At 35.5% G+C, this 27,206-nt stretch overlaps 1 protein-coding gene across 1 annotated transcript in view; it reads right to left on the bottom strand.

Annotated features, from left to right (window-relative positions):
• Window positions 1–21,636, bottom strand: part of LOC126972780 (cationic amino acid transporter 2-like) — a 35,009-nt gene extending 13,373 nt beyond the window's left edge. The window contains exons 1-11 of the mRNA XM_050819823.1: window positions 21,320–21,636; window positions 16,612–16,860; window positions 14,835–14,963; window positions 13,524–13,679; window positions 12,298–12,402; window positions 10,774–10,911; window positions 9,768–9,916; window positions 7,807–7,904; window positions 7,000–7,139; window positions 4,324–4,426; window positions 3,201–3,349 (exon numbers count right to left, since the gene is read on the bottom strand). Of these exons, the coding sequence (XP_050675780.1) occupies window positions 3,201–3,349; window positions 4,324–4,426; window positions 7,000–7,139; window positions 7,807–7,904; window positions 9,768–9,916; window positions 10,774–10,911; window positions 12,298–12,402; window positions 13,524–13,679; window positions 14,835–14,963; window positions 16,612–16,860; window positions 21,320–21,410 (1,507 nt within the window). The 5' untranslated portion in view covers window positions 21,411–21,636. The remainder of the gene's footprint in view (window positions 1–3,200; window positions 3,350–4,323; window positions 4,427–6,999; window positions 7,140–7,806; window positions 7,905–9,767; window positions 9,917–10,773; window positions 10,912–12,297; window positions 12,403–13,523; window positions 13,680–14,834; window positions 14,964–16,611; window positions 16,861–21,319) is intronic.
• Window positions 21,637–27,206: the final 5,570 nt, after the last annotated feature.

Raw genomic sequence — 27,206 nt, 5'->3', positions numbered from 1 at the left:
CTCCATAAAAAATCCTGAGTATCAAACAGGCAAGTTAGTACGATTTTTAACAATTAGATTGCTTTGTATTACGTAAGATGTAAGGCATACCTACCCTACGATTCTATTTTATCGATACTTTCCTACACATACACCAACAAGATAAACTAGCCTACAAACTATAACAATTATTAATAAATTAATGAATGGGTAAATTTTGTAAAAAAGAAATTATTTTCGTAAGTTCAACTTACAAAACCACTGTTTTCTGAGTGATTTCTTGAGCAGCAAATAGGTAAGTTGGTACGATTTTTATAGGTTGCTTTCGAATTACGTAACATGTCAAACAAGTAATAAATCGTTATTGTTAAGTTCTTCCCTATTCACAATAATTATCTCTCAACTCCTTTATAATTTATAAAAACAAAATCAGGAAGCTGTTTAGTTTTAAATACCTAGGGTGTAGTGTATTTTTACAACAATCATTACAGAACAATTTTAAAATAAACTTAAATAACTTATTGTCTATCGATTACAACTCCCTTTAAAGAAGGCTAATTATCGATAGAAGATATCTTTACACTACCCCGCCCGTACGAATTTCGAGCTTGCTTTGAATCGCGCCGCCCGCGACCGTCAAAGAAAACCGCCACTGGCGGCAAGGCGGTCTTATGACACTATTGAAATATTCAAGTTCATTGAACCCTTGACCCAGTTATCTAATACTACACAGTACGTATAAATTTGTGCAAAATGAAAAGTCTACTTTTTGACAAAACCAATGCACGGATTTCGTTAATTTTTGGTATATCGTCAGAAAATATGCTAACAAGTATGTACCTACATTTATTTCATAGAAGTTAGTTCTATACTGTATATCAACCTTCCACGAAGAGTTATCTAGCTGATTGGTCCCATTAAACTTATGACTAATACACAGTACAGACGACTTGACAGCGCGATAATGCGTGGCTAAATTTTGATATGTCAATGTGTGCGATAGCTAGTGGTTTTAGGTTCAAAATACTAAGGAGCTGGAGCTTCCAAGAGCGACTGAGTGTTTACGACTGTTCGGAGAACAAATTGCTACCTATCAATAGTTAGGTACTCTTCTGTCAATATCAGCCTCCTCACTTACGGTCGTTCAAAATATACTATCTACAGATAGAGATAAATTACTACCTTCTACTATTAGTAATTAGCTGTGAATAATCTGAAGCTGTTAAGTCATTCTTATCGCCTTATATTGGGACGCGTGAATTGAAGTTTCCAAACAAACTTTTATCGCTGGTAAGCTATACGTCGTTCCATTGACAGACAGCGTGTACGGATAAGGTGAGTTACAGTTGATAAGTTTATTGGGACAAAAAAGTCAACGATAGTTATGATTTTTACCTCAAGTAAGTAAAGCCGCATGGCAGGATCCTATATTATACAGTGAACAATTCTCTTTTTAACTAACTTTTAAATTGTTACAAGTTGTTTAGTATACAATTTATTATTTGTTGGACTTTGGCATTTCATTGAAGAGCCCAAACAACGACTCAATCAAACTTAATTACAGTGACCACCAATGACGTTCTATACATGGCATGACAAATGGCGTCGCATAAAAGCAAACCTAAATATGGATCATGCCACAAATTACAACATAATAAGATTCGACTGCCATATGTATACATTGCCACATTTACTCCAGTTGTTTGAAATATTCTTGGTCAATAAGCAACAATGTAAAACATTTACTCGGTTCAGGTCACTTATGTTGAATTTAGAACACGATTCGGATAATGACAGTTGAAACACACGACTAAGGAGAAAAGTGTGCTTACATTACAGAGGATGTAAATACTACATAATAAGAGGCAAGACTGCCCAAGTAAAAATTGAAATTTAATTTATTATGAAACGTGCAGTCATTTGACACAAGTTTGAAGTAGTAGTAATTACAGTATCGCGATTGGCCACAAAGTATAATTCGGCAACATTTTAAAGGGAACAGTTGCTTAAAACGTTCGGCTACTCCTTTTTTTTACAAGATTATAGCCGTCATCTGTCAATGGCTGCACGTTTCATACAATCGAGTGAATCGCTTTATTTCTTAGAGAGTTTCGCTAGGCTGACATTGTCTATAAGCACACCTTTGCCGTTCCGCTTTCAGACTGCGAATGATATGTCCTTATTTGTGTACAAATGGTGTAATAATATACTCCTCTTCCGTGACAGCTGTCACCCAGCTCGGTCACGTGATTGGCCTGAGAATACGTCATCAGTTGCGACCACGGTTCTCAAACTATTTTCGAGTGAAACAACGCTACGTGTGAGCGCCACGACAATAGGGTCGATATGGCAAGCTGTCAGTATGACATAATCGAATATATCGTGACGTAGTCTTAGGCTACCGTCGGAAGAGTGCAGAATACCAGGTGCAGTATATTATAATACCATGCGTGTTTATAACGTCATTGACAGTAACAATAGATTTTCTTACCTTGCCTAATGATGAATGAATGAAGATTTATCTTTCAAGGATTTTAAAAGAAGACTGCATCAATAGTTAATAAACAAGTGCTTATACAGTTCAATGTTAAATGAATTGTTCAATACAAAATGAATTAGTCCATTTGATAATAATATATGTAAATTATATACTTTTATGACATTAAATTTGTTGTCATTATAGATAGGTGCTAAATGAATTATTAAATTATTTACGTCTTATTTTATAATATCTTTAAATTTTAATTTTATCTATATATATAAAAGAGATTTCCACGTATATAGTCACTCATCACGATATCTCTGGAACCATTAGAGCTAAAGACTTGAAATTTGGTAGGGATATTCTTTTCACCGAGTAGAGGTCAACTAAGACCGGATTGTACGAAATTCCAAGTTCTTTTTTATTATGAACAGAACAACGTCTGTCGGGTCAGCTTGTAAATATTAATGATAGCATTGTGAGAGATCCGGCATGTTTCAATACAACAGTAGTGTGTTGGTACTTAGACAACTTTATAACATATATTGCAAGTCAATTGACGAAACATATTGGATTATCAATAATGTTATGTTAACATCTTAAGGACAATGTTTCTTGCAAATAAAATTTTAAATTTTTTCATTTCCTTTTCTATCTTGCTGTGTGTCCGTAATAGGTGTTCTTTTCTCTCGTACACTTTGTTTGACAATACACTGGTACGTGTATGATAAATACTGACCGTAGGACGTGACGAGTACTGCCACCGTGGCTGAGCTAAGTCTGGTGGGAGCCGGCAGCCGGTCCACGTTGAACAGCTGGCGGAGACAGTTGCGTGCCGACACCGGGGCCGACTCGGGCACGTTGCGACCGCTCTGGCTCGTCTCATATCTAAGGAAACACAATGCATTCATTATTAATACTGGAACAATTACTGACATTGCATACAATATAAAATAACGGAACATGTTTCAGTTAAAATTTGAAAATCAATTGAAATATCAGTTACTAGCTGTCCCGGCAAACGTTGTTTTGCCATATAAAGTATAATTCACGCGATAGTTTTATAAATAATAGCCTATGTGTTATTCTGGTGTGTAAGCTATATTATTGTAAAGTTTAATCAAAATCCATTCTGTAGTTTTTGCGTTAAAGAAGTTCAAACATACATCCAGTCATACAAACTTTCACATTTATAATATTAATAGGATTATATTGACTGAAGAAACAAATCTTACCATAGATAAAGAAAGGATATATGGATATATATAGAGGCCCTATTATAACCATGGTGACGATTATTAAACTGGTTAAGTTTACTATGTTGAAATAATAATAATAATAATATTGACACACTTTTTATACAAATTATCTTGCCCCAAGTTAAGCATATATAGCCTGTGTTATGGGTTACAAGATAATGATATATTTAATACAATATACTTACTTAAACATACATAAATTCATATAAACATACATAAATACATTTAAACATCCATAACACGGAAACAAACGTCCATATTCATCATATAAATGTTTGCATCTACCGGGATTCGAACCCGGGACCTCTAGCTTAGTAGGTAGGATCGCTAACCACTCGGCTATACAGGTCGACAGTAATATATTTATTTGCAACAAACACAATATTTACATAATTATACAGAACAAACATAAACAAAAGAAATAATACTTTTGAGCGTTTGTCAAAATTTGATCACACTTCAGCAATGTACTGATTACTATCACAAACAGCGCTCGCCTTCTAATGGGACCTTAATGTAGTCACTTAATATTTATTTTTAACGTGTTTATTCTGTCTCACCAGTGATGCTGCAATCTAGAGCTTGTAACAAACAGACACACACCTGAGCAGGAGCACGCAGGACGCGACCATGGAGTAGGCCAGCAGTGTTCCGATGGACATCATGTGGATCAGCTGCTCGAGCTCGAACAGCATCGCCAATGTACCTTCAAAATTACGGCTTATAAATAAATATTACGATTAAAATAGGATTTTGCCGAATTCAACTTCTTATATATAAAATTCTCGTGTCCCTGTGTTTGTTACCAAACCCCTCCGAAATGGCTGAACCGATTTGTATGAAATTTTGTGTGCATATCGGGTAAGTCTGAGTATCGGCCAATATCTATTTTTCCCCTAAATGATAAGGGTGACCACTAAATAAATATTTTTTTAACATTTTTTTTTTATTGTGATTCAGCATTGAAAATGCACACAACTTCAAATTTTCGCCCTTATAAGATCTACTACTATTTTTGTGTCGCGATTTTTATATTATTCTGTTCCATCCACCAAACCGATATAGGGTTGCAAGATGGCAATCGAATACAATAATTGTAGTGAGATATATTTGGTAGGTCTGAGAATCGGTCAAATATTTTTTTTACCCTATAAAATTTTATTTATTGAATATTTTTAACACTTTCTATGGCAATACAATGCTGGCTGGGTCAGCTAGTACTATTAAATATTTATAAGCTAGGACCTAAAGAATCATTGAGAGCAAAGTTTAAAGAAATTAACATCTTAACAGTTGCTTCTCAATATATTCTTGATAATGTAATGTATGTTCATACGCACATAAGTGAATTTGCCAGAAGCTGTCATAACCATAATGTTAACACCAGGAACAGACATAAACTGATGATGCCTACTACTCTGCTAAGTCGAGTTATTAAGTCTTTTGTGGGGCGATGTATATGCCTTTTCAACAAGATCTCAGAAAATTTTCAAAACAATAATGTTTTGCGAAATGCAAAAGAATTGTAAAAAACCGTTTGTGTGGTTAAGGTTACTATAACATAAATGGCTTTCTTAATGATACGACAGATTGGGATTGGAGCGACCACGTAACACATTGCACATTGTAATCATATTTTTATGAATAAAAAAAGGCTTAAAAACATAAAGTTATGGAAAATAAACTAGCTCATCTTATAGTATTTTTCAACAAATGTATATTTCTAAGGGAAATATCAATATCAGCACACACTTCATTAAATTCTCTATAAATTCTTATAATGGAGTTGTTATGTGATACATTGCTATTTGAGGAATCGATCGAAAATAGGCATGAAGTAGGTACGAACAGATAGTTTTGACACTTTAAATTTTGTCAATCTAAACTAATGACATTCTGTACATGTAGATAAATCACGTCGTAGAAAAACAAAGCGGAAATATGGAACATGCCACAAATTACACCACAATAAGCTTCAACAGCTATATCTATTCATTGCCACATTCACTCCAGTTGTTCATAATATTATTTTTCATTTCTCATACTCGGAAAGTAATGTTGTTTTGATGTGATTATTGGGTGGAAAATGCTGCTTCCCGCCATAGAGAGGGAAAAACTCATACAAATTACTTCCCACCTAAGGGCCGGAATGAACTTTGAAAATAGTACTGCTGTCAGCGAAGCGTTTTATGTAAAAAAAAACTAATTTAAAAAAAAATTGCGGCCATGTGACTTTCTAAACAGCCAGTATGAACTTAGCGCAAACTTCTTTGTGCGATAAGCCGCAACAATTACGCAGTGAGTTCCATATTTACAATATAAAAAGTCGACGTAAATTGTCCTAATTTGACAATTCATTTTAAATAGGTACTACTAATATTATGTATATTATCATATAATATTATATATATTTTCAATAAATAGTTTATATAAACAACTAGTTTTATTTTCCTCATAATCGAAATGAAAAGTAGAGTGTTTAACACGGGTAAAAGAATCAATTCCTACTCGGACTATAGCCTAAATCTAAATACCTCGATTCTTGATACCTTGATTCTTTCGACCCTCGGTTAACAATCTGCGATTTCTTCAGTTCAGGTATGATTCGGACAGTGACAGGTGACACTTGACACAGTCTATGGAGAAAAGTGTCTCTATCGGACTGCGAATGATATGCCCTTACATGTGTATAGAACTTCAATGAACTCAACAATTGGCTGTCTATATCAACATTCACAATGTTTTGTAAGACGCACATATTATCAGATATCGCTCGGTCAATTTCTGCACACTATCCAGCCCGCGAAATTTTTTGTTTTGACTTCGGGAAATTGTAATAATTATTGAGGCATGTTGGTTTTTTTTTCGTTCGTTCGTTCAGCTGATGGTAATTGATACACCCTGCCCATTACAATGCAGTGCCGCTCCGGATTCTGACCCAAAAAAAAACCACCAAAAACGTCCGGACCCAAAAAGTCTGAGCGGCACTACAATTGAGATATAAGATGTTAATTCTCATTTGCCCAGTAATTTGTTAGCTACGGCGCCCTTCAGACCGAAACAATAATACTTACACAATGCTGCTTCACGGAAGAAATAGCGCCGCTGTGGTTCCCATAATCTGGCCGGCATCCTGTGCAAAGGAGCCTCTCAATGGTTCTCTTTGACTTCGAAAGGCAAGTGACAGTTGCTTCCAATATAAGTAGAATCGCACTCACTTATAAACTAAAAACGTATAAACTAGTTCGATAAGAGAGGCCTCCTATCGATGAGAGTCACCTGTGAAGAGTCCAGCAACGAGGGTGCCCACGAGCGGCGTCTGGTACTTCTCGCTGACTCTCCCCATGAACTGGAACAGCAGGCCATCAGACGACATGGCATATATGATGCGCGGCAGAGGGAACACAGCGCCCAGTAAGCTGTATGTATGCATTAAATTATTATTTAGATGTCTGCAAAAATTCCACTTCTTACCTGTATCATACCGCCGTGAAATAGCGGATATTTTGTTGCTTATAGCCATTAAAACGAATAAAATAGATTGTCCAGATCTCTTATCGAAAAAATATCTTTTTACACACCTTCAATTTTAGCTCGTAAACATCGTGTTAAGCTTTTGATTCATGTACATAACTCTCACATTGGTTTTGTTTTATATGTTACCTAGCTACTCGTCAGAATCTGTAAAGTGTTAAGCCGTAGATTCTCCAATAAGATAAATAAATAATAAATTAAAAAATAATTTCAAATAAGAAACGATTAAAAACTAAAAAGAATAGTCAAGTCTTTTATGGGGCGAGGCTTTTATCGAAATAAATGTATGTATTACGAAATTCAAAAGAATTGTTAAAAGACGTTTGTGTGGTAAAGGTTACTATAACATTAATTATTTTGTTTTATATACATTAATGATACCAAAGAATGGATTATATCGAAATTTCATACAAAAAAAGGGGGCCGCTGAGTTTCTTTCGCCCGTTTTTCTAAACTCTGAGACATAAATTTCCGAATGCGTGGTAGTAGTTTTGATGATCAAAAAGTGATTTCATATCCATTTTGGATGAAATAATTAACAGTAAAGCCTACCTAGAACATAGTGCGCAGATGGCCCCCACGCTGACAGCGTATTTAGCCCAGTGCCAATGCAGCTGCTCGTATACAAAAGGAAACGGAGCCTTTTCATCCTGTAATACAACACTATTATTTTATAGATATTGTGCATATATTTATGTTATAATGTTTTAATACATTTGTAAGTAAAAACTGCATTAAAACTATAGAATAATTTTAATAAGGTTAAAGAACAATTTTTTTTTTAATGATTTGCCTTACATTAAATTTTTACTGATCATATGAACTATGAAGGCACAACCTAAGTGTTGAACAAGACATACCGAGATTTACGAACGATACGTCACTCGAACGGTTGGCTCATTGGAAGAGCGCTCGGACGAAACCTGAGAGGCGGACTCGGGTTCGAGTCCCGCATCGTTCATAAATTTTGATTAAAAATTTAATTGTGATTAAAGAAATGTAATTAGTGCTAATTCCTTGCAGGACAACTGCCACCTGTATATATATGTACGTTACACACCTGTATATATTGCTAGGAACAAACTTGGCGTGTCGCAAATCATGACTTGTCTTCTTAAAGCGGCCATAATTTGTCCACGAAGTTGTTTAAGCATTTACTAGACAAGGACCAATAACACGAAATAAATTACTATACACGACACATAGACAATAATTTATAACTTTTTTTAAGTTATCACTTTAAAAATGTGTTTAGATTTGAAAGAGCGACATCTAAAGTCAATTTCCTAATATGTGAATATTGTGGTTGAGCAGGTTAGCGACTGTAAAGTAAATCCTAGATGATCCACGATCTACTTTACAGTCGATAACCTGTACACTGTAAAAATTAACTGTATAGATTTGCAAGAGCGACATCTCACGTCAATTTCCTAACATGCAATTATTGTGATTGCGTCATTCGGATGGCTGGCTCAATTGGTAAGAGCTCGAACGGAACTCGTGAGGCGCGGTTTCGAGTCTCGCATATTCTATGAATTTTTGTATAAATTAAATTGTATTTAATCACAAATGTAAGGGATACCTTAGATCATTTATACGTCTAGATAGAATATGACAGCTGTGAAAACGTGGAAAAAAAATGAGTTTAGAGTTACCTAATTGTGGTTTAGGACTTTTTTCTAATTTTTTTGAACACTTTTAGTTAATTTTATTGTTGATAATTATTAACTACAGTTGCAATAACCACATAAGAAACTATGAATAGTTTAGACAATGCGGAACTAGTTTAGAATTGAGTCGTAAGTTCAAGATAACTGCTCCAGCTAAATTCATGAAAATGTTTAAGGTACCAAAAATAAAATAAAATGGGGAAGCCTATGGCTTTTAACTATTTTTAAAAACTTCCCAGAACATTGGCCAATAAAATGAGCCAAATTCAAATTTTAGCTTTGGACGTCAACTTCTCGGCCACCCTGTATATTAAGGTCTAACCTTATAACCTCATACCTGATAATAACGAACTGTTTAGGGGGCGTCCATAACTTACGTGAGGTGTTTTTTAGAATTTTCTGTCCCTCCCTCCCCCCTGGTGAGATGTCGTGAGAGTTTATTCAACCCCCTCCCCTATCCCCCAATCTCACGTGACATTTTTCAAAATGTGGGTTTCTTACATAAACGCGTTGGATTATTATTGTAAAGATGTATAACGTCGATGTATGAACGAAATTATTTTCTTTCGAACGAATTAGTGGATGATCTTAATAGTATTAAGATTACGCTTAAGATTAAATCTTAAGCATGTACAATCTGGATTAATTGGACATGAATAGAAAAAAAATTGCGTGATATTTGCCGAGACCCCCCTCTCTCCTACATAAGATTAGATGAGATTTGACTCGACCCCCTCCCCCCTTTAAACATCTCACGTAATTTATGGACGCCCCCTTAGCGTATAGTAATTGTATGGTGAATGTGAAGAAGCTTTATCAGAAGTGGGATAGTTAAGCGAGCACCTGCATGTAGTAGGGCAGCATCAGGGTGAGGACGCACGACACACCGCAGTACGCCAGGAAGACCACCAGTAGGGACGCCACCACCGCGAAAGGGATGGACTTCTGCGGCCTCCGGGCCTCCTCTCCGGCCGTCGCCACGCAGTCGAAACCTGACCGACGCGATCTCATTGTTTTAGAAAAGCAAGAACTTTTAAGTTTCTTCAATTAAAGATCGATCAAGCCTATTTCAAGGCTCTCATAGCACAACTAGCCTCAGATGTCATGAAGTAAGTAAAAGTAATTTTTATTATTGTGACCGTTTCTATAAAAACTTTTTTTTATGACAATAAGGGACGAGACGAGCACGACGTTCTGATGGTAATTGATACGCCCTGCCCATTACAATATAGTACCGCTCAGGATTCTTGAAAATCCCAAAAATTCTGATCTGCACCACATTTCGTCGCACTCGTCTCCTTGAGAAATAAGATGGTAAAGGCATAAAGAGCCTCCCACTGGTAACTAAACTATCATGGTTTGGAACACTATTTGGATATTTACTATTAGGTCTTGTCTATGTGGACATGTTCCGTTTGTGCATACAAAGAACGACGGCAAAAAAAAGTCTCCCTCCTCTTTGACTTGCCTTGCCATAATCTGTCTGTTGCGTTCTTTCGACGTCGCGTCGTTCGTTATATGTGGTCTCGACATTTTTGCGGATGGTCTTCGTCGCTCCATGAGCATAACGTTTGAAATAACATTGAAATTTTAGAAAACTCAAATATTCTTGTAGCGTAGTAAAAAAAACATATTTAAAGTAAAGTAAATCCATTTCGTTGCGACTCAAGATAAACTAATTGATCACTAATACATAAAACCACCATTTGTGAGCAACTAGAAAAATATTTATATGTAGGTATGTACCGTAATTATATGCCTGTTTATGATATCTTGTTACTTATGTGTTGCAAATGCTATTTGTGTCCATAGTGGTAGATTCTGGAATGGTTTATGAGATCAGCCTCACCGATAAAACCGTAGAAGCAGACGGCAGCTCCGCGGATGATACCGGCCAGCCCGTACGGCGCGAATCCGCCACTACCGAAGTCCTTGCTACCAGTCCTAGGTACTTCTGATTCCGGGATGCGCCAGTTCTTGGTGTCCGCTGCAATCGTACCATTACTTACTATAACTTTATTTCAGAAGTGGGATCAAAAAAACTACGTATCAGAAGTGGGTTCAGCTAAAGTTATGTGTGTGATCTACTAACTCAACACTAAATTTTAGGAGCCCGTTAGTCGAGTGGTATGCCTACTGCTTATATTGGTTATGAACGGTTTCTGCTCGGAGCTATACTCACAAAATTACTTAAATTAATTACTTTCAGTAAATAAATAAATAAATAAACGTCATAGCGACAAAACTACCAACATCAAATATATTTCAAACGAAAAAAATGTAAATATTTTGTAAACCCTTTTGAAGTTAAGGTAATAACTAAATCAGACATACGTAGAGCGTTCAATAAAAAGTGAGAATTCGTATGTGAAATAGTCGTCTTTAAGCACAATGCTTGGAATATCTTTCTTCTAAACTTAAAATTCCCTTTTTAAAAAATTCTTCAACCTGCACACAAAAGATGCCTGTACTACGCGACTACGGCTTCATCATCATCCAATCTACAATTCTTCAGCCTTGAAGTAGATTGAAATCAATGTGGGCAAGGTGAGATAAACATAGATGATACTCTAGTATTTTGAAGGCAGCATCTTGAATTGGAGCCACAGCAAAGCGGAACTATGAACCGGGGCCTTAACTTGATGGATGAAAACAATTTTTGTTAGTTTGCGTCGCCATTTCAATTTTGTTACGCTGTTTTTTGTTTTTGTTATTTAAATAAAGAGCTCCATGGTCGTGCAATTTAATCATAACCATCCCTTTACTATCCCGAAAAAAAGATCACGATCTTTCCGGCCGAACAACTCGCCTTGAATATCTTACGGAGTTGGAGATGATGGTTTCTTCCAGGTCATAAGGCTAGAATTCTGGATCATGTTGAAGCCATTTTTCATGATTATGAATATAAGATATATTCAGGAACTGGTTTTAAAAGTTCCAAAGAAGCTTTCGTAGTTCCAAAGTTCCGTCTCAGTTGTTTTTGTGCATCAGTAAGTACTGCGAACCCAGCGCGAGGTTATATTTTCAAATAAACTTTACACTAATAATATTTAAAAAGAAAAACTTTATATTGAAATTCTATGGCTTCTACGGTTTCTTTAGCTATAAAATGTATAGACTATAGAGACATGGCAATGTGTTTAAACATTTTTTTCAAATTTTTAACCATTTTTTTGTCACTACCTTTGTTGGACTACACTAGCGTGGGTCATATTCTTTGGTGGACTTCCACATTTAAATTCGGCACCAACATGCAACCATACAACTCTCACTACTTTAGAACACCTCTCGTATTAGATATGAGTATTTCACATTAAAGAATGTGTGTGCGTGTGTGTGTATGATATATATGATATAATATTATATTAAATACCTTTAAACGATCCAGAAATTATGACAAATAGAACTACACAAAGGTTAACTCCAGTGCAGAAATTGTTGAACTTGGTCGATTCTTTCACACCAAAGGCGAGTCCCACTAAAATATGAACAACATATTTTAAATAAGTAAGAAGTAAGTTAGTAATATAATAAGAAGTTAATGATTTGAGTTTTCTTTAGTGTTAATTCCGCCAATGTCTGTATTTACAAAATTCGACACGGGTTACGCCTCCACACGAGGCATACTCAGAACGTGTTGTCTCGCCAAAATCTGGCACGAGACTGGATCAAATGAGCAGGAAGCCGCTCTTTTATACCCTCGTCCCATGAAATGACCCGCTGTGATTGGTCGGCTGTTGTGACGTATTAACCCCGGGAAAAAATACGTAACAATGGCGAAGGGACTTAATTTGTTTGATCATTCAAACATGTTGTTTTTGTGTTTTATTATTTCTTATTGCTCTAACACATTCAAGCGAAATCTTTTTTCACATGTATGTTAAATATTAAAATTATTATTGTTTCCAAGTGAGTGACCGGTATCAATTAAATGTTTCCCGAAGTGTGATTTTTCGGGATGATTATTCCTAAATGCGGCAATATGTTCCTTTAATCTAATTTCGAAATTTCGACCTGTTTGACCTATATATACCCCGTTACAAGTGTCACAACTTAGTTTATAAACGCCGGATTTTTCGGAATTATTTAATCGATCTTTGCCATTACATATTCGATTGACATTGTGATTCGTTCGGAAGGACACATTAATATTGCTTTTCCTAAATTAATTATATTAATGTGTCCTTCCGAACGAACATTTAATTGATACCGGTCACTCACTTGGAAACAATAATAATTTTAATATTTTACATACATGTGAAAAAGGATTTCGCTTGAATATGTTAGAGCAAAATAATAAAACACAAAAATAACATGTTTACATTGTTGAATTAACAAACAAATTTAGTCCGTACAGCATTGTTACGTATCTCTTCCGGGGGTAATACGTAACAACAGCCGACCAATCACAGGCGAGACAAAACGTCCTGAGGATGCCTCGTGTAGAGGCGAAGCACGTCTCGAATTGTTTAAAGACAAATATTGGCGGAATTAACACTAAAGAAAACTCAAATCATTTGTACAAATCTTTCAGCATCCACTCTCTAATTTGGCTGAACATCAACTAGCCCTGCGAGACTCTTCAACGAGTATACTGACCGGAAAAGAGCATGATGACAGTGAAGGCGAACACGTCGGGATAAGATGCGAAGTGCGGCGAGTCTATCGGCATCCATTCCCTCAGCGGGCGGGATATTGCCTGCTGCAGCAACGAGTCCAGGTATTCACTTAAAGCCTTTGTCACTGATGCCGCCCCTGTATTAGCATAACAAGAAGTGTATTATATTTCGCATCGAAAGATTTTAACATAAAAAACATTAAAACTAAATATATAGATAGACAAAATAAGGCTGGCCACACAATGAACGGCGCCAAATGACTCTCGAACTTAAGCGAACAAATAACAATTTAAAAGTAAAATCATTCCCAGCAGGTGCACTTTAGCGCTGCGTATCTGTCTGGTTAGACAACAAATTACTTTTTTTATGGAAAAGGAGGACAAACGAGCGTACGGGTCACTTGGTGTTAAGTGATCACCGCCGCCCACATTCTCTTGCAAAAGCAGAGGAATCACGTTACCGGCCTTTAAGCAGCTCATTCCACAGCTCTGTAGTACGTGGAAGAAAGCTCCTCGACAACCGCCCTGTGGAAGACCGCCACACATCCAGATGGTGGAATGATATCTTAATTTGTGGCGTTTCGTGCAAAGTTGGAATTCGGCGGCAGGATTAAGGTGAAAGAGCTCTTCGGAACACTCCCCGTGATAAATGCGGTAGAAAACACACAATGTAGTTCCACCTCTACGCAAGGCCAAGTGATCCAGTCGTTCACAGAGCACTGGGTGCCCGACAATTTGAGCTGCTCTACGCTGCACGCTGTCAGACCAGAGATGATAGCAATACTCCATGAATGGCCGGACTTTCGCTTTGTAGAGCGCTAGAATGTGAGCGGCTTGAAGCATTGCCGTGATCTATTAATGACGCCCAGTTTAGGCAAGGCTATTACTATACTTTTAGCAAAATTGAGAATCACACTGCTTTGGAAAGCTGCTCTGTACATTAGTAATTGCAACCGTTTGGCCGCACCGCATCGCGCCGCCGCCCGTACAGACGTTAATCTAAAAGGACAACGCGTCAATCGCTGAAGTCCGTTCTCATGCATCCCATATTTTACTTTTTTTCTAATATTATCAGTCTCTTTCATAAAACTACAAACTTTGAATATAAGTTAAATCAAGAGACTTAAACATTACCCTTATTCATAATGGTCCGCTAACTTTAAACAGCCGCTAAGGAGTGTTTTTTCTCATTCTGCCTCAGGTCAATAGAAGAAGACAAGAGTGAGAATTAGCAATGCTTTAAGTTATCAGACTATTATAAGGGGGTTAAACATTAAAATAAATATAAATACCTATAATATACTCCAGGATGAGGTTCCAGCCGATGATGAACGCTATGAACTCGCCGACGCACACGTAGCTGTACACGTACGCCGAGCCCGCCTTGGGCACTCGCGCGCCGAACTCGGCGTAGCAGAGCCCTGTCCAACAGGAAGACTACCATTCGAATAAGATACATTTATAATTTATTCATACCCATCTGAAGAGATATTTATCTATAACAGTTATAGGATGGAATATTTGAATATCATCTTTATAATAAAAATGAATTGCTGTTCGTTAGTCTCGCTAAAACTCGAGAACGGCCTGAACTCGGAGTGATTTGGCTAATTTTGATCTTGAATTATTTGTGGAAGTCCAGAGAAGGTTTAAAAGGTGAATAAATATGAAAATGCTCGGAATCAATTAAAAACAAAAATGTTGTTTTTCGTTTGATGTGTCCCCCGTCGTTCAGAAATCAAAATGAAAGAATAGTTTAAAATGAATAACTAATTAGAATTTATAAATAAATATGTTTCTAACTTTCTCAGGAGGTAAAAAATTTACTTAATTTTGTATACAGAACAACGTCTGTCGGGTCAGCTAGTGCATTTATAATTTATTACTACTCATAATTATATCTGTAAAAGACATTGGATAGTATTCGAATAACATACATTTATAATTTATTAATAACCAACTCACCAGTGGGTAGTTTTATAACCAACCAATATGGACTAGGGCGATCAATCAACACCTGAACTACAGATCCATCGCAGATAGCTGAAGAGATACAATTCAACTGAATATTTCTTAAATAATTATAGATACCTACACTACACAAAGCTATGTCTGGTTTTTAATAAACACTGGTCGATTCCAGAATAAAAAAAGAGGTACTTACATTATAGTACCATTGATTATTTGACATCAGTTGACTTTCAAATAGTGTCGTTTGGACTTCCCGGGTAATTAGCCAAATGTTGTGATTTTTATTCAGTTCGTTACGAGTCTAGTGCCAGAATTTGGTGAGTTAACATCTCCTAAGGATTCATTAAAGACAAAACTTAGCGGAATTCACACTCAAAAAAACTCACATTTGTTAAATTTTTTTTACGGCTAAGCTTAGTAAATTAAACTAATTTGTGCCCTAATTTGATCATCATACACGAGGCTGTGTGTTGCAGCCCGAGACGTAGCCGAGGGCGTAAATTAGCCGAGTGTCTAGTGCGCAAGTTGCTCACGAGTTTCATACGCACATCTCAACACAGTTGCGAGGAAAAAACAAACATGTACCTACTGCATAAATCATTTAAACATAAATATTTTGTAAACGAAGAATACAATTAAATACATCCACTCCCACTCAACACCTTGGAAAGGAGGGGATGGCTGAAAAACAGCGCTGCATGGAAACTTAAATCCATGATTCCATGTCAGGTGAAGCTGAGCCTTTTCCTTTTGCCTATTGTTTCATCGCGTAGCCTAATTATTCATTTTATATTTGTCATTACATATTTTGTATGGCAATAAAAAAAATATTTATTTATTAAAATTAAATAAAATTTATTGAAGTAGGCGCTACTTTGCGGAAATCCATAATTATCCAAATGATTGAGTTTTCTTTAGTGTTAATTCCGCCTATATTTGTATTTAAACAATTCGACACGTGTTTCGCCTCTACACAAAGCATCCTCAGGACATGTTGACTCGCCAAACACTCGCACGAGACTCAATGAGGTTAGACAAATATTGGCGGAATTAACACTAAATAAAACTCAAAACATTTGGATTAAATTAAATAGTTACCGGCAAATACACTAGCCACTGCTGCCAATAGGAAGGACAGCACTACAGCTGGCCCCGCGTAGTTTTTGGCGACATCTCCAGCCAGCACGTAGACTCCGACGCCCAGTGTGCTGCCCACTCCCAGCGCCGTGAGGTCCAGCGCCGACAGTACTCGGGCCAGGCGAGCCACGCCCTCCTCGGCGGCCTTGCGGCGCGAGAGGACCCGGTACGCAAGCCGCGCCGCGCGAGTCGCTCCCGCTTTAAGTCCTCCTGCAGTAAATACGTCACATCACAACCGAGATAATAGAAAGCAACATATTTTCAAAACAACCAAACCAAAGAAGACAACTGCTTTAAACTGTGATGGTGATGTAATACTCCAATACTCTTGCAACACCAAAGAACTTACAAGTGTTTACAATAGCGTTTCCAACCTTATAAGGTTAAATCATCATATACTAAGTCTGGCCATATAACTGTTACAATTATTAAAAATAAACAAAATATTACATTTGAATTTGGAATCTGTCATTTTTATATGATTGTTCATTGAGTTTTCTCATTTTGCCGCCAATACATTGTACAATATATTGCGATATTAAAATGTAGTGGGGTGATAAAGAGAACCGATTCGCTATGATTGCTTTACACAAAGTAGGTATGGAGCCAAATGCAATTTTTAAAACTCTTTATACGATTGGTATCAGTAAAATATTTGTGTATCGGGCTATTAACAGGTACAATGAGACTTCCTCTGTGACAGAAAAAGATCTGGCCGTTCACACTTGTGTTTGTACGAAAAAGGTGGTCAAAGCAATAAGGGAAAGAATTCGAAGAAATCCTGCCCGAAACCAAAAGATTTTATTTCGGGAGATGAAGATAGCACCTAGATCCATGTCGCGTATTTTAAAAGATGACTTAGGACTTGTAGCCTATAAGAGACATACTGGTCATGGGTGGTAAAATCGTAAAAACTACTGAAGCAGTACGCGGTTATTTATGGATGAGAATTTTTTACAACTGAGAAACATTTTAACAAACAAAATGACCGTATTTATGCTCAAAGCTCTAAGAAAGCTTCCCAATTATTTGATAGAGGGCAACATGAGCACTGTCCGACTACAGTTATGGTTTGGTGGCAAAACATTGGCACAAGTGTATCAAGATACCATTCTTGAGAAAGTAGTGAAGCCCCTTAAAAACGCTATGTTCAATAACCAAGAATGGTCCTTCTAGCAAGTCTCGGTGTCATGGAAAGAGTGACTGCTTCTATAACTAACTACTTTAACATTTAATGGACTGTATTGCAGCCAATGGAGACCACTTCAAATAAGCTTTTTATGTTTTAAATTGTTTTATATTTATGTATTAAACTACAACACTGTAAAAGTAATAAATATAATATGCAATAGAAATGTTTTTTTTTTCTTTTCAGTATTTATGGCGAACTGGAGAAGAGTAACCCATGACACACTCCAATGGAAAGAGCTAGAGGAGGCCTTTGCCAAGCGGCATACTGAGTTAAGAGACATCCTCTTACTCAGAATAAAAAGGGCTTAATAGATAATAGAATAGATTTATGGCAAGACTAGGTATATAAAACTTGTAACCGAAAACACATTACCTATGTCGCTTTTATTGAAGAAAGCGAGGAAACAAGGTGAAAGTCAAGTCAAATGATTATTTCATTAGTAAGTATGAACTGTATTACATAGTTATGAATTATGTTAGTCAGTAATGTTGGCTCTTATAGTTTGATAACAGTAACAAATGCCTTGTGATTATTGAACTTGCAACGGAGAAACTTATAAACTCTATTACCATGTTAAATAATCTTTCACAACAATGAGTTAAATCATTAATTTAATAAGTATTTTTACATTTTAAAAGTTACCTGATACAATTAATAATTCCTTAATTCAGAGGTGGAATAAAAGATTGTACAAACAAGTGTTTTATAAAGCATATTTTTTTCTTCTACAAATATATTATGATTATTATTTTAGACTTCTATACAACTCCACAGTACATTGCGTAAGTGCTGCCTAACATAATAATACTTACCTAAAAATATAAATAAAAACTCCATGGTCATGTCACAAGTGCACAGTGTACAACTGTATTGGATGGTGACTAAATTGTGACTGAGTTAGTCGGGGCAATAACTCCACAATTGGCTTCTTATTACTCTGTCTGATTGATTTAAACATTTTGAGTGATATCACCTATTCATCAATTACTAATAAAGTATCATTCATATTATGCCTGTATGTGTATTATATTTATACGTGGTTATTATATTAGATAATTTATATGTCTAGAGAGAGCCTCTTGCTGTTATGCAGCACATGACAATAAGCCAGGTTTATTACTTTAGTGTGTATGTCAAGCTGCGTCGTACACTCACAATACATGTCACTTTCTTTCAGTAGAATGCCAATTATCCGGATCAAATAAAACCAGGGGGTATTCTGTATAATTGAAAATCCGGATAAGCAATTTCAAAGCAAATCAAACAATATTTACAGTTTAATAATTTTTCAATATGTAATAGGTTTTACTTAGATAATATGATATATAAAAAACGGGCTATAACAATAGATAATGAATAACATAATACCAATGTAATTTAAAATTTTGGTTTAAAATAACTTGTTATTGAACTTTGACGTAATGAATCACATCTTTTCATTGCAGCCCAGTCCCTGATGCACTTCAGTTGTAACAACTGTAGCGCATCAGGGACTTCAAACCACATAAAAGCAACATCTAGAGCGTCAAAAGCTTCTGATTGTGATGGTACTTTACATACATCCCCAGTTTCAATCTCTTCATATTCTCTCTCTTTACTGTTCAAATCCTCAATGATGAAGAAATCTTCACCAGTTAATATTTGGAGTCCAGGGTAGTCAGTATTGCAGTTCAGCCACTTCTTAATATTCTCTTCATCGCACCCTTCACCAATGCTAAGCTTAATTTTCATTGCTTCTGTTATTTCTTTACTACACGGGAATAAACTTGTGGTAACATGTCTCGCTGCGCCGTCAAAACATTTTTAAATTAATAATTAGAGCTGAGACTAAGGAGTCCGGATAATCGGATAATCGATGTTTTTATAATAGGGATTCTACTGTATTTAGAAAATGTTGACTTTGACTTTACTATTAGTAAAACTCAAATAGAATTTGAAAAACAAAATTTTATGAATGATGAGGTACTCAAACCCATGACCTGGGGGTTCCGTGCCAATGCTCTGACCAACTGAGCTAACCGTTTGAGTGCCATATTGCTATAAAATCTTGTATGCTTTGTTCAACTCTTTGTTTAACTCTTTGTGGCTTTGTCTTAGGTCTGCATCTAGTTTACAGTTGATAACCTGCTCAACCCTAATATTTGCATATTTGGAAATTTACTTGAGATGTTGCTCTTGTAAATCTAAACAATTTGTTATGTTTTTAAAGGGATAACCCTCACTTCTAGGATTAAGTTGGTTAGAGCACTGGCACGGAACGCTGGAGGTTGTGGGTACAAGTCCTGCATCATTCATAAAATTTTGTTTTGCATATTTCATTTGTGTATTAATCCTTGAAGTGGGAGTTATCACTTTAAAAACATAAGAATTTTATTAGTAAAACTGTTTTTTATCGTCTGAAATCAGTATCGGCCATATCAACATGTTTTTTATTGACCTCAATTCAATTCATATGTTTATGTGACAAATATACGGTAAATTAAAATATTGTGAGAAAACCTACACACATCTTTGAGGCAGTTGAAGGTTTTGTATGAATATCCAGCTCACACTTAGCTTAAAACAACTTGAAAACATATTGTTTTGAGTGAAATAGGCGAAAAATGACATCTAAATAGCTCAATAGTAGATATTGTTCATTCCATTATCTCTAATTTTTCTTTATATTAAGTTATCTTTCAGTCAGAATTAAAGACAAGTACATGAGTAGTATTTTATCAAAACAGCAAATAATAGTTACACACTTCAAATACATCACTGCTCTCAGATGCATCAATTGAAGTGTATGAACTCATAAGACAAAGGCAGGGTGGAATAAGTGGCCTACATAGACTGAAGTCTTGTGTGACACTAAAATGCCTTTAAGAACTGAAGACAAGGATTATATAAGTTCAAAATGAGTATATCAGAAGGAGCTTCAAAGTTGCAGAGATGGCTGAAAAACTGAGTGAGACCATTGAAGAAATTAGTTCTGCCGAGCCCTCATTCAGACCACTCTTATAAAGACTTTTGATAACACTTTTCTCGATGGTATATTAAATATTGGCTATGAAGCAACTAGAGAGTGACAGAATAATAATTAAAGCTCATCCACACCTTAGAACTCTCACACACCATATGAATGTGTCGTCATCTGTATTTTCGGGTCAATATAATGTGTTCCTTCTACAAAAAGCAGGCCACAATAAACCTACATTAAAGGCCAGCAATAGTGGTGATCACTTGCCATCTTAATTGCATTATCACTGCCATTTGGAAGTACAATGTTCATCAATAATGTTATTTCTATTATTTTATTCAAGAAGGTCAAACATCTGGTCTATCAAAACTTGCGTGACTAGTCAAAAGCATGTTTTCTCAGTTATATAAATAAATAGAAGTACTTATCAATAGTAGATCTACCTACCTTAATTTATACAACTTTTATGCAATAAGTTTTTTTTTTTTCAATTAATACATGAATGATGAAAGTCATACCGTCATTGTATGCCTCCTTGATTGTGTATGTATCTCCACGGTTTTCGGGTCTTACTCCATTAGAAAATCCATTTTCATCAGGGAAACTCATAATTTAAAAATTTTGTGCCGCATAACCTAACGCAGCTTCTAAAATATTTGACACGTTGGAAGTATTGCTCACAAGCAACTCACTCTAAAGCTAAATAAGCATTTAGCACAACTCTCGAATCAGCGAAATACAATGCTATTGGTAACAAAAACATGATCTTATTTCATAAAATAATGCAAAGTACAAAAAATTGCATCATTTTAGTTTGTAGGTAATCGAATTTCAAAATAGCATGTTTTTGACATAATCAAATGTCATTTGACTGTTGACAATGACTTTTCTTTTCTGGCATGGCTGGCAATACTGCGCATTCAGCCAAAAACTCGGGAAATCACTTAGAATAATAACGGGAAATGGGGTCTTTTCTCTACAGAGAGAGAGTGTTAGGGCTAAAATTCAAATTCAAATATTTTTATTCAAAATAGTATATAATATCACTTATTGAAAGTCAAAAACTAACACCCATTCCAAAAGGTATGCCTCAGACCTGAGAAGAACGGGCGCAACAAACTCGACGGGTTTCTTTGTTTTTTCATAAAAGACATGTTAGGTAACAAAGTCATATCGTACAATTAAATTTATTATTAAATAGCCTGAGGGTGGTCGCTCTTTTCCCAATCTGTGGTATCATTTAGAAAGTCATTTATGTTTACTACACAAACGTTTTTTAACAATTCTTTTGAATTTCGTAATACATTTGTTTTGAACATTTTCTAGGATCCTGTTGTAAAGCAAATATAACACCCACAAAAGATTTACTAACTCGACTTAGCCGAGTAGCAGGCATTAAAAGTGTATGTTTGTTCCTGGTGTTAACATCATGGTTATGACAATTTCTAGCAAATTCATAAATTAGGTGCCTATATACATAACATTATCAAGAATATATTATGAAGCAACAGTCCAGATATTTATTCCTTTCAATTTTGCTCTTATTGATTCTTTGGGACCTAGGTTATAAATAACGCGAATAGCCGTCTTCTGCAGCACAAAGATGGTATTGATATCGGCAGCATTGCCCCATAGCCATATACCATAGGACATAATACTATGAAAATAACTAAAATAAACAAGTCGCGCCGTATCTGCGTCGCTAAATTGTCTAATCTTATTAACCGCGTATGCTGCAGAACTAAGTTCATTAGCCAATCTTAAAATATGGGAGCTCCATTGTCATTTGGAATCCAGAGTAATGCCAAGAATTCATCATCATTCAAGAACTAAATTCAATAACAAAACACTCGCATCTACATTTTTGACATTTGGTACTGTATATTTTATATATTTCGTTTTTCTTGCAATAGCAAGTTAAACTAATTAATAAATTGTTAATGTTAAATATAACATTATTAGTACTAAACCAGTACCCGATGTCAGATAGAATATCGTTTACTTGATTTTTCATTAATGTAGATTCTAGATTCTTCGTCATTTCATTGATAAGGTAGTAGATAAGGAAGAGGAACAGTCCAAGAATAGACCCTTGTGGTACCCCTATACTGAGACGACTCCCAGGACAAGATTCGAAACTCGAACCGTGTTTTTACTAGGGCGTAAGGGGAGTAGATTATTTAAAATCTCGAATGAGTGTTCACTGTGCATTGTTGGGTGCGGTGATACATCTCATGTTCTGAAGTGAAACGAACTATTTTTACTAAAAAGTTATGGTTTGTACAAATTAACGGAAATGGGCTTCGGGGTCGTTCGCGGTCTTCATTACAACACAAGATCTAAGTCGACTGCCATCTCTACATGCATCGGTGGCGCCAAAGTGAGTGGAAATTTGTTACACAACTCAGCAAATGGAAACGGAATTCGGCATAACAATTAATATACGATTAGTCAAAATTCTACTGCGATTACTAATTACGTTTAATTTGTTGCTGTTAATTTAAATTGTAATGTTTATATAGCAGAAAACGAAATATTTCGAAAAAAAAAGCTAAAGATTCCTATTTCCGTGGTTAATTAGAGAAAAAAATGATGCCCTGTATTTAGTAAAACATGTCTGTTAATGTGACGAATAGATTGCCTTTCATGCTTGTTTGTTCTTCTTGCTGCTTATATTTATTCAATTTGAAGCCCGTTTGCAGAATGTCGACAACGCCAATACGCGCTTCTTATACTTATATCTTTTTATTAATTATTCTAGAAAGTTCTATTCCTACTCAAACCTCTATTTTCCTTTATTTCATATAATAATCATATTACTGTGTTAAACTTATTACAATATCTTACATACCCTTATTCTACATACATAACACTATGTGTGTTGTTGTACAGAACACCGCAGCGTGCATATTATGTATGCTTATTTCCTATGTATTTCAACATTTATTACATTATTTATTCTTATTAGTACACTATGTAAATAAATAACAACACAGAAATATACTTTATTATCCATGAACACTTATAAGAGTCTACCTTATAAATTATTATTTCTATCTATAAAACAAGTAATCCAAAGTCATACTTAATAAAAACATTATAAAATATATTTAAGTGAATTTAAAACTCTTAACTTTCAAGTAATCAATCTTTGGAATTAAACATAATAGTCTAATAATACACGTACTTAATATTCTTAATGTAGATCTACTGCACTTTTATGTTATAATTATTCAAATACTATCATTTGATTATTGATAGTGGATAATTCTAAACATTGCTTTTCACATTAATATGAAATCCTTATCAGTTAGAAAGGTTGGTATCTATTACCAGGTCTTTCGTGCACAGTTAACAAATTAACTAAAACTATTTATAGTGAAAATATTAAACGTACCTTCACAATTATTTGTACTTACCAACCTACGAGTAATGAGTACACCTAATATTATGTGTAATATTCATTTTGCGTATTATTTTTCGTAAATATTTATCTTTTAATGATTTAAGTGCGTATTATTTTTCGTAAATATTTATCTTTGAATCCTCATCATCATCATATTTCAGCCGGAAGACGTCCACTGCTGGACAAAGGCCTCCCCCAAAGATTGCCATGACCATCGATTCTTCGCTGCCCTCATCCAACCCATCCAACGTTTAAATGTGCTTAACAATATATTATACGTTGGTCACACTAAAACTATTGCGTAACATAAAAAAACAACATATTGTTATAACCAAAATATTATTTTTATTGCTTTACAAAACACACAGCACACCACAGCAAAAACAACAATTGGGTGGCATGACTCCCAGCCTTATTTATTTACTATCTCAAATATGTAGAGGGTTCGTATGTGTACGTGTAATCGGTTCAAATGCACCCTGCCCTTGAACATTTTGTTTTTGAGGCACACAAATTTTTTCACTTCTAGGTAATCGGAACTTTTTGAATTTCGAATGTTATATTTTTAGAAACGTTGCAACCTTCTTAGTAATAAAAAAAAACAATTGGCGGCAAATCATTTGTCAATTGTTTTTTATCACACATCAAAGTTTTACAAACGCAACGAAAATGGAATTAAGTGGAAGAGATTTGAGAGTGATGATTTTTTATGATTATCTACTCCATACGTACATGTTCTTTTTATAATTAACCAAGCTAACTTATGCATCACTATTACCCACAGAATAGATAAAATAGATTGGCCATCACGAGTAATTTGTTTGGGAACCCCTGTCACCATCTCTTTGAACTGTTCTGTGATTACACCTATACGTTGATTTTTGAGTCCTTTTAATCACTAACATTTCAGATCCTCTCGTTTTATTTAGGAAATCATATGTGAGATATTAAAGTGGACCAATGTTGAAATAGCCTTAGAAAAACAAGACTAAAAACTATGACATCACCCATATCAAAACGTACAACGGGAAACTCGACGCTCTTGAAATATTTTCTTCTACATCTCGTCTGTTTTTGGAACACGACACATCAGTGTATGACTTAAAACAGATGTTGGTTGATTTCCTCCTAAGATGCCCTAGGTTTGATTACATATTTATAAGAATTGGACCTTGCAGTCCAGTTCACTCAAACCACTCCGAAAAATATGGGACTTTCTGATGATAACATGCCGAGACAATTACGTTCCTGGAACTGACAATCCATCGATCGATGAGTAAATTGATGAGCAACTAACTGCTGGCAAACTGTGGTAGTAATAAATTTAAAATCTACACCCCTAATAAACCTGCTAAAAATAGTCTGAAAACTAAAATGATTTGTATATATTTCATATTGAATCACTGATTTTAGTAGCTAAAGTAGAATGTTTTGAAGATGTCTGTGGTAATTTATTAAAACTCAGTAAGTAGGTACCTCCTCTTTGTCAGCGAGTTATCGCACCGGAGAGCATTGGAGGGTTTCTACACCTTATTTAGTAGGGGATATTGGTCATCCTTTGTATTATTTTTTACTCTATCGCTGTTAAAACATTAAATTTTATGCACCGATGTATAGAAATAACAAATCGTAGGCAGTACCAAAAAACTAAATCTTTTTTTAACATAATTTTTTATATTTTGATTAAAGGATTATGTTAATAATATTATTTTTATTTACTCTTGGTTAAAAGATAAATGCAATTTTTCTGCAAAAAATATATGTGCCACCCAAAAAGTGGTGTTAGGTACACCACCTCTTAACACCACTTTTAAAAACCATTGGGTAAATACTAAATTCATACAGAAGAATTAAAAAACCCAATTAGAATCGTTACCTTTTATTAACTTATTAAGAATATTATGTATTTATCATAAGACTAACTTAAAATATTTAATTTAACTCAAGAGTTATTATAACTTTTTTTCAAAATATAACAAGAAATTTGATTTTTAACATATACTGCGGAATTGCACCATCGCATTCCTTGGCATAGTTAAAGTTAAAAATCGAAATATCAAATCAATATCGAATACTTATTTGGAACTTTTTACAGGTTGCTATCTAGCTATTTAACATTAACAATAGCTTTAACCGGCGAAGATTGGACGATTACGGTTAACAGTTAAAGTTATAACGTCAAAAACATGTCGAATGTTGCAACACTTTTTTTGTTTAACCAGTAGTTTAACTTGTTTGTTATTGCTAAAGTTGAAGTTGTTGATACATTGCAAACAATCAAAATTTTCCAGACAATTTAAAGTGTCAAAAAGCATGGGACGCACTTCTTTGTAAGTCAGCCTTTGATGATCTTTTGATCTCATCTACTGACATAACAGAGCGTGCTCGTCTTTTGGCCGTGACACAAAATGAGTCGGGCTTTTGGTTACAAGCCTTGCCTTCTGCGCCGATTGGAACGCTACTTGACAATATGACATTGTCAATATGCGTATCACTCCGGCTAGGTATAAAACTGAATGAACCACATCAATGTAGATGTGGCGTTTAGGTAGATGCTCTTGGACGCCACGGGTTATCCTGCCTAAAATCGGCAGGCCGTATCAGTCGTCACGCCAGCATTAATGAAGTCATCCGCAGGGCATTTGCTGCTCTTAATATACCAGCTGTTTTAGAGCCAAATGGTATTACCCGCCGCGATGGCAAGCGTCCTGATGGAATGGCGCTGGTGGCTTGGGCACGGGGTAGGGCGCTGGTGTGGGACGCTACTTGCGTCGACACTCTGGCTCCTTCTCATGTCCAAGTTACGTCAGTTGGTGCTGGGGCTGCTGCTTCGACTGCCGAAGACAGCAAGCGTCGCAAATATGTTGGTGACAGTGAGTCATACGTCTTTGTGCCGTTTGGTGTCGAGACACTTGGCCCGTGGGGCCCAGAGGCGCGGAGAATGTTCAAAATACTATCTTCGCGCCTCAATAAGGCTACTGGTAACCCAAGCGCCGGCA

The sequence above is a fragment of the Leptidea sinapis genome, chromosome 27 (genome assembly GCF_905404315.1).
Source record: "Leptidea sinapis chromosome 27, ilLepSina1.1, whole genome shotgun sequence".
NCBI classification, from domain to species: domain Eukaryota; kingdom Metazoa; phylum Arthropoda; class Insecta; order Lepidoptera; family Pieridae; genus Leptidea; species Leptidea sinapis.
The sequence above is the reverse complement of the archived record's forward strand: the minus strand, read 5'-3'. Positions and strand labels throughout refer to the sequence as shown.